General features: G+C 35.4%; 1 protein-coding gene across 4 annotated transcripts in view; it reads left to right on the top strand.

The window, feature by feature from the left end:
- Window positions 1–14,189, top strand: part of ripor3 (RIPOR family member 3) — a 55,475-nt gene that overhangs the window by 37,307 nt on the left and 3,979 nt on the right. For 3 of the 4 annotated variants that reach the window (XM_065279594.2, XM_065279595.2, XM_065279597.2), the window contains 9 exons: window positions 918–1,043; window positions 1,562–1,707; window positions 6,880–7,006; window positions 8,444–8,650; window positions 9,057–9,446; window positions 9,547–9,692; window positions 10,319–10,511; window positions 12,645–12,774; window positions 12,889–13,044. In XM_065279594.2, the coding sequence (XP_065135666.2) occupies window positions 918–1,043; window positions 1,562–1,707; window positions 6,880–7,006; window positions 8,444–8,650; window positions 9,057–9,446; window positions 9,547–9,692; window positions 10,319–10,511; window positions 12,645–12,774; window positions 12,889–13,044 (1,621 nt within the window). The remainder of the gene's footprint in view (window positions 1–917; window positions 1,044–1,561; window positions 1,708–6,879; window positions 7,007–8,443; window positions 8,651–9,056; window positions 9,447–9,546; window positions 9,693–10,318; window positions 10,512–12,644; window positions 12,775–12,888; window positions 13,045–14,189) is intronic. The other variant, XM_065279596.2, reaches the window with a different exon arrangement.

Below are 14,189 nucleotides of genomic sequence, written 5' to 3'. Positions count from 1 at the left end.
AAGTACGTAACACGTAAAACTCTATCAAATCGGCGAAAGTCTGACAGGGATGGAGCACATAACTGATAATATTGTGCGTATTAAACAGATTAATGGACGCTTCTTTAATTTGGCTAAGAAAACTGACGGTACGTGACGCCTCTTGTCTTCTGAATTCAGTTTAATTTGCTCCGTGTTGTTGTTCCTCAAACAATAAATAAATAAATTTAATTTAACTAACGTGATAAATTAGGCTACTTAAGAAGCAGCTCGTGTAAGATTTTACTTAGGAGTTGTTTTCAAATAAATATTTGTATTAAATGTTTAAGGATTTTTTAGATCGTGTGTCTGTAAAACAACACAAATAATTTTTGTCCTCCATTAATTAAAATCATACGTTTTTTTGGAACCATGCTGATGTTAATAAACACTGACTTAATTGTATTTTTTCCTTTTAAAACATAAAAAGCCATCTGACCCCAAAGAAGCATATTTAATGTAAGAGTGTTTTAAGACTGAGGGTGCCTTCATGTTAAAATGACTTATTTCAGCAGCTATTTGGATGACATTTTTAAGGCCAGGTTTCCAAAATTCCAATGACCTCATGCACAAAGGAATGTGGTCACGGGACCAAACGCTAGCACACAAAAACACACACAAACAAAATCCCCTAGATTTGGGCAAATTGTATAAAAATCATTGCATTGGTTAACAACAACACATAACGCTAGAGGTTTGCGATGGATGTGTTTCGATAATGTTTGACATCCAGAAAGTATTAAAAATACTTTTTGTCTTCATTAAATAGTATATATCCATTGTTTTTTATTTGTGTATAACTTTTTTTGCCTAAAGGTTTGCTTTGCTCGCAAATAAATTTTAATATTTAATGCAAAAAAATATTTTAAGTGTTATTTTGGGGTCACTACCGTATGTAGGTGTTAATCCGGCTGGGCCGACAGAGGTGGAGAATCAGGGGGCGAATTCAGACTGATGATAAACAGCTGTGGGATGAAGAGGAGATGATCTTCCTCCCTCACATCCATGGAAATTTTGAGATTAAGGTGAGTTCACGTGCACACCTGCACAAACAGCACGTCTCAAGGTCACCTGTCTGGGTTGAATTGACAGAAGCGTGCCGTCCTATTGTCTTTATTCTGTTTGCTACATCTACATAGAGTTTTATTTGACATGAGAAACCACCCACAGATCCCTCAGAGACAACGATAGAGATGTTTAACAGACCGCCTGAAGCTTCTGGCAAATGGTATAATGATTATAAAAGGTTTTATTCTCTGAGATTGATTCCATGCTTGAAAACAGATACAGCGTTACAAACCAATGAAAATGATTAATTTCTCTCCTTATAAACTTCTCTCATCCAAAGTGAAATATCAATTAATGCTTATATGTTTTTGGCTGATGGATGAAAAATGCTTTAGATTTACACAAAGCCAAATCTATAGGACGTGGGCCAATAAGTTACAAAAACAACCACTCAGGACAGGTTGCCTTAGCAACCTCATAGCAAAGTCCTATGACCCTGTAGCTATGCATCACCCTGTGCACTCTTATCCTTCAGGTAACCGAGGTGAAGGGACTGAGTTCTGTCCTGGTCGGCATGGTAACATGCAGGAGCGCTGATTTTTTCACATCGCGACCGCAGATGATGGTTGTCGACATTACAGAACTGGGAACCATTAAACTACAGCTAGAGGTGCTTTGGAAGTAAGTGCAGATGTGTTTGTGTTTAGAGGCCAATGAAGTATAAAGTAATGCAAATATTGATACTGTAGGTGTAACTACTTTAACATGTTGAGAAGAATGATGAATCATTTTGACTATGATTTATAGATATATCACAATGCATGTACCCCCAAAAACCTCTAGATCTCAGTCATTGTATCACAAAGAAAGAAAGAAAGCCAAGTCAATCCTTTAAAGGGGACATTTCACAAGACTTTTTTTTAAGATGTCAAATAAATCTTTGGTGTGCCCAGAGTATGTTTGTGAAGTTTTAGCTCAAAACATCATCTAGATAATTTATTACAGAATGTTAAAATTGCCCCATTTGTATGTGTGAGCAAATGTGTCGTTTTTGGGTGTGTCATTCATTTTAAATGCAAATGAGCTGATCTCTGCAATAAATGGCAGTGCAGTGGTTGGATAATGCAGATTAAGGGGCGGTATTGTCCCCTTCTGACATCACAAGGGGAGCCAAATTTCAATGACCTATTGCTTGTAGAGAATGGTTTACCAAAACTAAATTACTGGGTTGATCTTTTTCACATTTTCTAGATTGATAAAAGCACTGGGGACCCAATTATAGTACTTAAACATGGAAAAAGACAGATTTTCATGATATGTCCCCTCTTAATTCTGTCATTTACTTATCCTCTTACTAAACCTTAGGGACATTTGGGAGAAATAGTGAGAAACACTTGAGTTTGACAGCATTTGAAAAGAACAGCTAGGACTTCGTATCTTGTAAATCATATGAGTTTGAAACATGATGGTGAGTAAAATGATTTTAGGGTGAACCGTCTAGTGATGTAGTACTCGAGTCCGGACTTGTTTCTTCAAAAACTGGGTCTTGGACCACAGTGGGAGGAGAAAGACTCGTAATTTCAGACCGAGTCCTCGAGACCAACGCATTTTTTTATTTTCATATAAAAAAGCACACAACATAACAATAATAATAAAATGCAATGTTAACGGGCATTATTTGAAAATGACATCCCATGGTGCAATGCAAAGATACTGCCATCAGAGCCATTTATTTATTTCTAGAAAAATAGGCAGAAGATGATGCATGTGGTAGGGATTTTTTTAATGATAGTAAAAGCATAGTCCATATTAAGACGTTAAGACTGCTCCTTTAAACAATTCCCAATCTAGCTTAGTCTGTAGGCCTAACTGTTGATTATTAACTGGGGTGATATTAATCATGAATATGAAAACTGACATGTTTTTATGGTCTTGGTCTCGACTCCTAAAGGACTCAGTCTCGACTCAAACTTGCTTATCAAAGACTCGGTCTTGACCCTTCAAAGACGTTGTCTTGACCTGGACTCGGCATAGACGGTCTCGTCCCCATCACTAGAACCGTCCCTTTATTTTGCTTATTTTTGCATTAAATAAGAGATTTTGTGGATAGTTCAGAACATGCTTGCCTGTTAGGACTGTTAATGTTTCAACATCTGGAATGGACAGGCACATTTAAAAGGCTCTTTTTAAAACTCTTCACTGCATATTTGAAACCACTTTTCGTGTAATTGAGTAGAAACATTGAATAAACTACTATCAGCTCTATATCTCCCAAACACAACCCCCTGTGAGTGAGGCTCTGATATCAGCTAACACACACCAGCTGTGAGAGAGCAGCTGACTGAAGAGCGAGGGAGAGAGAGAGAGAGAGAGAGAGAGAGAGAGAGAGAGAGAGAGAGAGAGAGAGAGAGAGAAATGTCATATACTTTAGTATTTAGTCGAGTAAACTGTAGTAAAATTCTTTAAGACCATAGTGTTGTTAAACTTGCCTTACTTACTCACATTTACCATAGTAAATATTAAAGTATACTACAACATTTAGTCCAATTGTATATAGGTAATACTACAGAATAATATAGTATACTGTATATTGACAAACCCTACTGAAAAATCCATCTAAGACCAGCATAAGCTGGTAAGCTGGTGGTTTTAGCTAGTCTAGCTGTGTTTTGGTCACTTATTAAGCTGGTCTAGCTGGACTTAGCTGGTCAGGCTGAAAGACCAGCTGATCCACCAGCTTTGCCAGGCTGGGAGGACCAGCTTAGACCAGCTACTGCCACATTAAACCAGCTAAAACCAGCTAACAGCTTATACTGGTCTTTGCTGGATTTTTCAGTAGGGAAGTGTAGTAAACATAATAAACTACGGTATAATACAATTAACTGTGGTTTACTACAGTAAATGATTATACTATAGTACTATTTCATGTAGGGAGAGTGACAAAGAAAGTGTGACAGAAAGAAAAAGACACACACACACACACACACACACACACACACACACATAGGTAAGAGACAGAAAGTGGGCTATGAAATGTGTTTAATTTAGTGACGCTGTTAAACCAGGCAGTGAATAATCTTTTCCACCTGGACTGTGTAAAGACCAATGAAATATGATCTGTCTGTGTGTGCGTGCATGTGTGTGTTTCCTGTGGTTCTGTTAAACGTCTGATAGCAGCGTCGCTCTCTATTAACCAGTGACGAAAAACACAGACTGCCACTCGACACGTTGTGTTACTAAAGCCTGAGTGAGATTGTCACGTCATTTTTTACTACATGATGTAAACATTACAAACTACATGATTCACAAGGGCAAAACGAAACTACATTCAGATTTTCAGAAGGAATTGCAGTGCTTGCCTAATAATACAACAGCTTTGGTTTCGGTCTTGTTAGGTCATAAAGAGGATAATTCACCTAAAAAAGACAGACTGATCTCACGGAAAGTCGTGTTATAGTCAAGAAAAGTTGGATTAATTTATTGTTATCCATGACACGAAATTCAGCTTTGAATGTCTTTTTCGTGTCACGTGCACGAATTTCTATAAAAAAATTGTGTTTGTTGTACGACTTTCTTTTTTGTTTTTATTTTATGTATTGTTTTTTCCTATTTTCTTACCAATGTCCCTTGGGGTTGGGGATAAAATCACTTTCTCTAACCCCAACTCAAAACGAGTTTTAAAGGAACAGTACAGTATGTAAGAAATTTATATCAATTAATCATAAAATGGCCCTGATATGTCACTAGACATTAAGAAATCATTTTCATTTCAAATACTTATATCACTGGCAACAGCAGTCCGGCCAGGATATTGTCATTTAAAAAGTGGAGTTGCAGCCCTCAACTGATGTTTATGTTGTCATGTTGTGGATTGGCCACTAGTTGGGTGATTGCAGTACCAGTTTTAGCCACAAGTTTTGTTGTTGCAATACCAGTTTTGGCCACAATCCTACATACTGTTCCTTTAAAAGCGGAAGAAAAACATGTAGAAACCAATACATAAAAGTACATCCAAACCAAGCGACAATGATTTAAAAATGGGGGGCGGGTGAGAAAATAATACATAAAATGACACAAAAAGAAAGTCGTGCCATGGACGAAAGGCACGAAAAAAGCTGAATTTTCATGCCATGGACACGAAAAAATTAATCAAATTTTTCGTGACTATAACATGACTTTCCGTGAGATCATGTCGAAAACGAACAGCGTCAATGGTTTTGTGTCCATACAATGGAAGTCAGTCTCTTACGAAAATTAACCATGTTTTTTTTGGTAAAAGTGTAGTAACCGTGTTTTTTTGTTTGAACTGTAGTAAAACCATGGTTACATTTTCTTAAGGGTGTGGGCCATTGTTGTTTTGTTACAAGCGAACTATCTTCTTTTGCGTTCTGCAGCCAAAAAGAAACTTGTACATTGCAAAAAATTATTTTCAAGAAAAAAAATTCTTAGTATTTTTGTCTTGTTTTCAGTAAAAGTAAATTCTTAAATTAAGATGCTTTTTCTTGATGAGCAAAACGACCCAAGAAAATAAGTCTAGTTTCTAGATCAAAAATATCAAATTTAAGTGATTTTTTTCTTGAATTTAGTGTTTAAGAAAAATGTTCAAGATTTTTTTGATTACCCCATTGGCAGATTGTTTTGCTTGTTTTATGCACAAAATCACTTAAATTTGATATTTTTGGTCTATAAACTAGACTTATTTTCTTGGGTCGTTTTGCTTATCAAGAGAAAGCATCTTAATTTAAGATTTTTTTAGACATTTTTATTGAAAAAAAGACAAAAATACTAAGATTTTTTTTCTTGAAAATCATTTTTTTGCAGTGTATACAAGGAATGGCATGAAGGTCAATAAATGATGAAAGAATTTTTGGTTAATCGATTCCTTTAACTCGTGTCTTGTTTTATGTAATATAATGGGAATCTTGTCATAATGTTACGTCTTTGAAGGTGTAAAAGTTAAAGTAAATTAAATTAGTGTCAAAAATAATATTTAAAACACAAATGTTACTATTGGCGATGCCATTGAGAGTGAACTTCCTCCACACCCATGTCATGATGCCGCTGCAAAAGTTGGCGTGGTTTCTGAAAGGGCTTCGCCCATTACAATCCACAGACCAGACATTTTGAATATGTGAATATGAGTATGTGGATCGCCAAAGATATTAGATATAACAAGACTTAGCACAACTATTACTATAAATAGGGGACAATGCAACGCTCAATATGGCCGCTCTGGAGACAAAGTCCCGCCTTCCAGTTCAAGTGTGAAGTCATTTCAGAGAATTGTTTCTAAACACATTATAAATATTAGAAATGTATTGTTGACACACGCCAAGACTGTGAACTATCTAGTACAAAATTTTGAAGTTACAGTACACCGTTAAACAGTTTTTTCCCCACATTTCTGTCTTCAGAATTATTTGGAGCTAAAACAGTGGCTCGATGTCACACTGGAGCCACTGAGCATGGCCTCGCCTCTAACACAATGGCAAGCATCTAGGTTGATGGCTACCGAGTGGTGCGACTCTCCTAAAAGGACTTTGGCATTGCCCACTTTAGATATAACACAAAAAAAGGTCACCATTCAATATGCAAAAAGCAAGAAGACATTTACATTCACAATGTATACTAAATGTTTAGGGAGGTGTTAGGGTAAGGTTATGTTTAGGGTTGTGGGTGGAGTTATGTTTAGTTAAAGGTGGGGTTACACCTACTGTGTGGACTTTAGCTAAATCTAGGCGTTGTAGTTAAATCCAAACACAATGCATGATTTTATTGCTGACATCTCAAGGCAGTGTTTTTCAGATGTTTGTCTGTCATTCCCATACACAGTCTATCTTTCTCTTCCTTCAGTCCATTCGATAGCAGCGAGGTGAGGCCGATCGCAGCATCTGCCAGTCGCCAGTCCATACAGAGGAAAGGATCTGTATATAGCTGGACACCTCCCAACACACCCAGTTTCACAGAGAAATACTTCCTGGTAAGTACACACCCATACACTAAACAAAATACTTTAAAGCTGAAGTGTGTCATTTGTGAAAATAAACTCTGCAATTTGGTAAAAACAACTATTCCCAAAGAAATGAACCCATCTCATTGTTAGTATAAACAGTTCAGCCGTAAAATTACAGATTTGTCCAGTCTTTGTTAGTGTTTGACACTACACTATTCAGAAATTAAACTTAAGCTTATAGTTTATAGTTGCCATATTAAAATAAATATGTGTTTTAAATATTCAGGGTTGGATTTCCAGAAAACACACATATTGATGATAAAATGTATACCTTGAATGCACCATAAGTCATAAAAGTGTCTGTCAAATCAGCTTGATCTCACGGGAGTTTGTACGTATTTTACGAAGTGGCTAATTCGTATTAATTCTTACGAAGGGAATCGTACGAAAAAAACATATGATTATCAAAAACGAAAACAATAACGAAATCCCACCCTAACCCCAACATCACGGGCAAAAGCAAATTGTACAAAAATGTCGAACAAATTAGCCACCTCGTAAAAATACGTACGAATTGTCGTGAGATAGCGTTGGTCAAACGCATAAATGCAAAAAGGCAATTTCTTACTTAGTATTTTTGTCTTGTTTTCAGTAAAAATATCAAAAATTCTTAAATTGAGATGTATTAAGATGTATGCAAAATAACCTAAATAAGTTTAGTTTTTAGACAAAAAGATAAACTTTAAGTAAATTAGTGCTTAAAACAAGCACAAAATTTGCCAATGGAATAAGAAAATCTTTCTTTACATATTTTTGCTTGTTTTAAGCACTTAATTTTTATATTTTTTGTTTAAAAACTAGACTTATTTTCCGAGGTCATTTTGCTCATCAAGAAAATACATCTTAATTTAAGATTTTAAGATATTTTTACTGAAAACAAGACAAAAAACTAAGTAGGAAAGTGATTGTCAAGAAAAAAAAATCTTAGTATTTTTGTCTGGTTTTCGGTAAAAATATCTAAAAATCTTAAATTAAGATGTATTTTCTTGATGAGCAAAACGACCCAAGAAAATAAGTCTATTTTTTAGACCAACAATATCAAATTTAAGTGATTTTGTTTTGTGGATAAAGTAAGCAAAAAATCTACCAATGGGGTAAACAAAAAAAATCTTGAACATTTTTCTTAAACACTGAATTCACGAAAAACTCATGAAAAATTTGCTTACCCCATTGGCAGATTTTTTTGCTTGTTTTATGCACAAAATAACTTAAATTTTAAATTTTTGGTCTAAAAACTAAACTTATTTTCTTGAGTCGTTTTCCTCATCAAGAAAAAGCTATAATTTTTTAGATATTTTTACTGAAAACAAGACAAAAAATTTTTGCAGTGTGTTAACGTTTTGTTACTTTTTTTACTTTCTATCTGAAATGACATCACATGTTTCCATCTTTCTTTCATTCTAGTCTATGATGCGGCAGCTGCAGGATGCAGATGGCTCTTTCTCCATCGGCTCACGTGAATCTAGGGGCGTGTCTTTACTCAGTTACCTGGCTGACTCCACCCAGGCTCTCACACCTCCGGCTTACGAGAAGACAAACCACCTACCGCTCACGCCCCGCCAAGATACCAAGTTACAGGATCACTATCTACTGAAGACACCGCCTGAAGATGTACGAAATACAAAGTATTACGTCTATAATGTGATATATTTATGAAATAGGATATTGGCGAGGGAAAGGGTTAAAACATGTGTTGGTGACTTCATCAAAAAAAAAAATCAGTTTAGAGGTTGGGGCAAGTTATTACATTATTTGATTCAATATTTTCAATTTTTTTCTTTTGAAATAACTAATGAATGATTTATAATAAGATCAGGAACTTGCATTAAGAATAATCTGTATTGGTAGAGCATTGCATTAATAAAAGGTCATGGGTTCGATCCCCAGAGAACTTACATACTGATGAAATGTATACCTTAAATGTATTGTTTTGGATAAAAGTGACATTTTGCAATGTCAAAAATGTCTATACTTAATATCATAGAAAGAAAAAACATATTTCTGATGATACTTGTAGGCAGAGGAGAGCGTGGAATGGCCCTCGGAGACCGACACTGCTTCTGCCAGCCCTGCGGAGAGCAAGCGAGACTCCATCTTTCTCTTCCAGCGCTACAGCACGCCTGACATCCTCAGAAAAAACAAAGATGTTACCCCCAGTGCAAGTGAAGGAGACGCACCCTCGGCCCCGGATGAGACCGCAGAAGAGGAGACCTCTTTCAAACAGGAATCTGAGGAGAGACCCGTGGTGCAGGACAAAAGTTTAAGCAGAGCTCAGAGACGAGCTGTGACATTGAGAATTCGTTCACTGTTAGAAGATCTCGATTCAGTACTGCAGGATATGAGCGGTGAAGATACAGAGTTAAAGAAACTCGACCTGCAGCTACACCAGTTAAATAAGGTGTTAAAGGTAAGATATTGGCACTTTGAAAGTGTGCATTTTGAAAGCCATGACACTGCTATTAAATCTTTGTCTACTTGCCCCTTGTTTGTATTTTTGCTGGTGACAGAAGGACCTTGAACCTCCACTGATGCCCTCATGTGAAACACTAGCAGTAGAAGAAGAGGAAGTGCTGGGCAGTTTTGACTTCCTCTCAACAGATTTTAATGAAGATGAAGTCTCATGCATGGGGAGCGTCAGGCTCGGACACACCGGGTACGTCAGGAGTATGCAAATATCCATGCAATACATGCAATATTCATGCAATGTTAAATTACATGAAGGGGCGGCACAGTGGCTCATGGGTAGCATGGTTGCCCCACAGCAAGAAGGTCCCTGGTTTTGAGCCCCGGCTAGGGCAGAGGTGGCCTTTCTGTGTGTAGTTTGAATGTTTTTCTTCCTGTGTCAGCATGGGTTTACTCCAGGTCTTCTGGTTTCCTCCCACGGGCCAAAAAATGCAAGTTAGGGGAATTGGAGATACCAAATTGTCCCTCCCCAACCTGTGTATGGATTAACCGGTTCTCGCCATGAATATAGCCATAGATGCTGAAATGGTGTAAAGAATAAATAAAGAAGAAATTACATGAAGAGTCTGTGCGCCCTCTAGTGAATGAAATGAGATATTACAAATTAACTGCAAACGACACACCATAAGAGACAAAGATGAAATGATAAATGTTTTAATAATAATATATCACATAGCTGTGTACAACAAGCTGGACGAAGCATTGGGCAAATATTAAGTCAATGTACGATATTTTTTATTATTATTGCTCGTAATTGTTGAAACAAATTGTATCTACAAAGGTATATAAAGCCATTATTTGTTCATTGTTTTTCAGAATTAGTTCATTCAATGAGAGACGTATGGGTCTGCTATCACAAGAAAACATCTCACCTTTATCAGAAGACGTTAATGAAGGACGGATCAAACACACAGAGTATAATGTAGTAAAGTCATCACTCAGTACAGGAGTCTTTAGTTTAGATCAAGCCCTTGAAACCCACCTTAACATCTGTAAAGTGTTACTGGAGGTGAGGAATCTCTCAATCTTAAAGGGACCATAACGTGTAAATCTGACTTTTTTGGGTCCCAGTGCTTCTATAAACCTAGAAAACGTGAAAAAGATCAACCCAAATGTGAAAAAGTAGGTAGTTCAGATTTCGTCCTGTTTTGTGAGGTAGGCCAATTATAATAATACTGCCCCTTAATCTGCACTATCCAACCACGTCATTGCGATTTAGTGTAGAGAGAAAGAGAGAAAATAATTGACAGCACAAGTCCGTTTCAATTGCAACAAACCACCATCATTGCGATCAGTGTTTGCAGTTCATCAGCTCATTTGCATTTTTGAAGGACACAACCAAAAACGGCACATTTTTGCTCTGACCTACAAAATGGGAATTTTAACATGCTTTAATAAATTATCTTTGTGGTATTTTGAGCTAAAACTTCACATATGCACTCTGGGGACACCAAATATTTATTTTACATCTCATAACATGACCCATTTAAAAGAATGGAAATCTAGTGGTGCTTTATTAGGAAACTACAGATTTAAATCACTCTCCTATGTCCTAAAAGTATGTAATGTTTTTGTTATGGGAAAGTATGGACATTTGAGTACTGTAACACAGGTGGCACATACTAAATCTAATTTTGACAAGCATTTAGTACTGATAGTATTCGAATTGGGATGGAAACTCAGGGCCGTGCACAGACATTTTGGCCCAAACCAAAAAGGGGCACTAAAGGGGTGGCACAATTAAAATGGTTTTAATAAAATATTATAAATATGATGTGTTATAGACTGGTATCAACTAAGATAAGTGATTATGATGGAAAATGTACTTAATACGCTGTAAAAAAAAAAATCTGTAGAAATTACAGTGTTACTTGCAGCTGGTTGCCGGTAACTTAGCGTAGATTTAAATTTATGTTATTTACTGGCAACATTTTGTAAAGTTAAATGAACATTAGACATTTACAAGCCTTTGTCTTTACAGAGTAAAATTAAAATTACAGCATCAAGCAAAGCATTCTGGGAAACAAAATCTGAAGCAGAAAAAGGTTGATGATGATTTCTGGTTCCCAGAATGCTTTGCATGAGGCTGTTATTGTATAGTTTTATTCTGTAAAGATAAAGACTTGTTAAAATTAAATATTTATTTAACTTTGAACAAACTCTTGCCAGTAAATAACAAATTTAAATCTACGGTAAATTACCTGCAACCAGCTGCAAGAAACACTGTAATTTCTACAGAATTTTTTTACAGTGTAACAAAACACAAAATGGCATTGTTTAATAGAACGATCCCACAAACCAATATGTTATGATGCTTGTTCATGTTTGAATGCTCAAAAAATAATGTATACGCTGTTCAAAATAAATACCAAGCATATGTGGACAATTTTTGGTTATGAAACATTAGTGGTACATGGATATAAAAATGTACTACCTGTTTACATTGCTGTTTACACCTGTGCAAACTTGAGAGAAACTGTTTGAGACAAAATGACAAAATTGGTGCTTTTCGAGACGGTCTATCATTAGTTGCCATTTGGTTTAATGTTCACAATTTAAACGGGACATTTCACAAGACATTTTTAACATGTAATATAAATCTTTGGTGTCCCCAGAGTACATATGTGAAGTTTTAGCTCAAAATATCATATAGATAATTTATTATAACATGTTAAAATGGCCACTTTGTAGGTGCGAGCAAACATGTGCCATTTTTCGGTGTGTCCTTTAAAATGCAAATGAGCTGATCTCTGCACTAAATGGCAGTGCCGTGGTTGGATAGTGCAGATTAAGGGGCGGTATTATCCCCTTCTGACATCACAAGAGGAGCCATATTTCAATTATCTATTTTTTCACATGCTTGCAGAGAATGGTTTACCAAAACTAAGTTACTGGATTGTTATTTTTCACATTTTCTAGGTTTATAGAGGCACTGGGGACCAAATTATAGCCTTTAAACATGGAAAAAGTCAGATTTTCATGATGTGTCCCATTTAAAACATTCATACATTACATATGTGAAAGCACAATATGGCTTAATTCATTCTTCTGAATATAATTTCCTTAAAAATTGCATTTATTCACCAAACCATGTACTCTTTGTGTTCATAATTAGCGCTGACTATGTTATGTTCACATACAGGCACTGAAGTGCTCAAACTCTGATCTTGTGCACAAACATATCATGAAAGAGATGTCACGTCAAGTCGACATGCTGGAAAAAATCAGCAGTCTGTCTCAGGAGAAGACAGATGAGATTTCAGCAACCCAGTGTAGGTATCACAACAATCTGGGCATTCAATGAGCAGATCCAGTGTGGGTCCTAATAACTGAGATTTATAGAATGTGTTAATAACCACCCATGTATGTGTGTGGTTGTGTGTCAGTGTTATGCAGATCTATTAAGGGGATGGAGGTGTTTTGGCAGGAGTGTTGTGAGAATGATTCGCATTTCTGCTGCTCCGCTGATGATTTTATCAGGGCGCTGCGCAAACTTTACATCCACAAAGTCAAAGCCAAACAACCTGGACAGACAGATGCAGGTTTGTATTTTCTGTATAGTTTTCTGAGAAAACTGTAATTTACTGTAACTCAGTGTTATCCTGTTGTTTGTTAGTGTTCCTGTAGCCCAGTGGTACAGGATTGCATTAGCAGCGCAAAAGGTTTGTCAGCGTAATCCCAGTTAAAAACACACATAATGATAAAATGTACACCTTGCACCTTATAAATAGATTCGGATAAAACATTTTCCACAAATGCATAAATGTAAATGTTATCAACTTTTTAATGCAAGGTTTTTTCAAGGTTTAATGGAAGTTTTATAAAATAAAAGTAAAACTGATCCATAAAACTACTTAAACTCTCTTCATGAAGGTAGTTGTTTATTAAAACTTGTGCATATTAGCTAACACATAATACAAATTTTCCCAGATAATACACATACTGATAATTTTTTAGTTTTTAAATGTACTTTAAGTCACTTTAAATAAATGTGTCTTTCAAAAAAAAGTAAATTAGAGAAATTTTGAGAAATTTTCCCACCGATACGACAACCGATTATTCATGATATCTGCCGATAAAGATGGTTTGGTGGTTATATTAACTTGAATTAACAATACAATATTTTCTGAATGTTATTCATTCATTAATAGTATTAAACATAATTAACACCTTAACAGTCACACCCCTTATTGAGTGATGTGCACCTTTAAATGAATATAATTCTGGTATTTTTTTGTCTAGAAGTCTAATCTTGGTCTTGTTTTAAAGAAGACAATTTAAGCTTTATCACTAAAGTGTCTGGAGATGAAATTATTAACAGAAGAAAATAATAAATAAAAATAATGCAATAAATAATAAATAGAAATAATGCAATAACATATTAATTTGTAAAAATGTAAATGTTGCACGACAGAAATTAGGCTGCCTAATTATTAGTCACGACTATTCGTTTGCAGAATAAAAGTTTTGTTTAGATAATTATAATACACAGTGATAAACATCAACAGATATTATGTATCAATAAATACAAACACATGTATGTATAATTTTAAGGAAAAACATATATTGATATAATAAATATTTATATTTATATATGATATAAATTATCTATAATATACAAATGTTTATACATATGCAAATATTTCTTAAATATATACATGCATGTGCGTGCATTTATATACAGTAT

This window comes from Paramisgurnus dabryanus, chromosome 7 (assembly GCF_030506205.2).
Source record: "Paramisgurnus dabryanus chromosome 7, PD_genome_1.1, whole genome shotgun sequence".
NCBI classification, from domain to species: Eukaryota; Metazoa; Chordata; class Actinopteri; order Cypriniformes; family Cobitidae; genus Paramisgurnus; species Paramisgurnus dabryanus.
The sequence above is the reverse complement of the archived record's forward strand: the minus strand, read 5'-3'. Positions and strand labels throughout refer to the sequence as shown.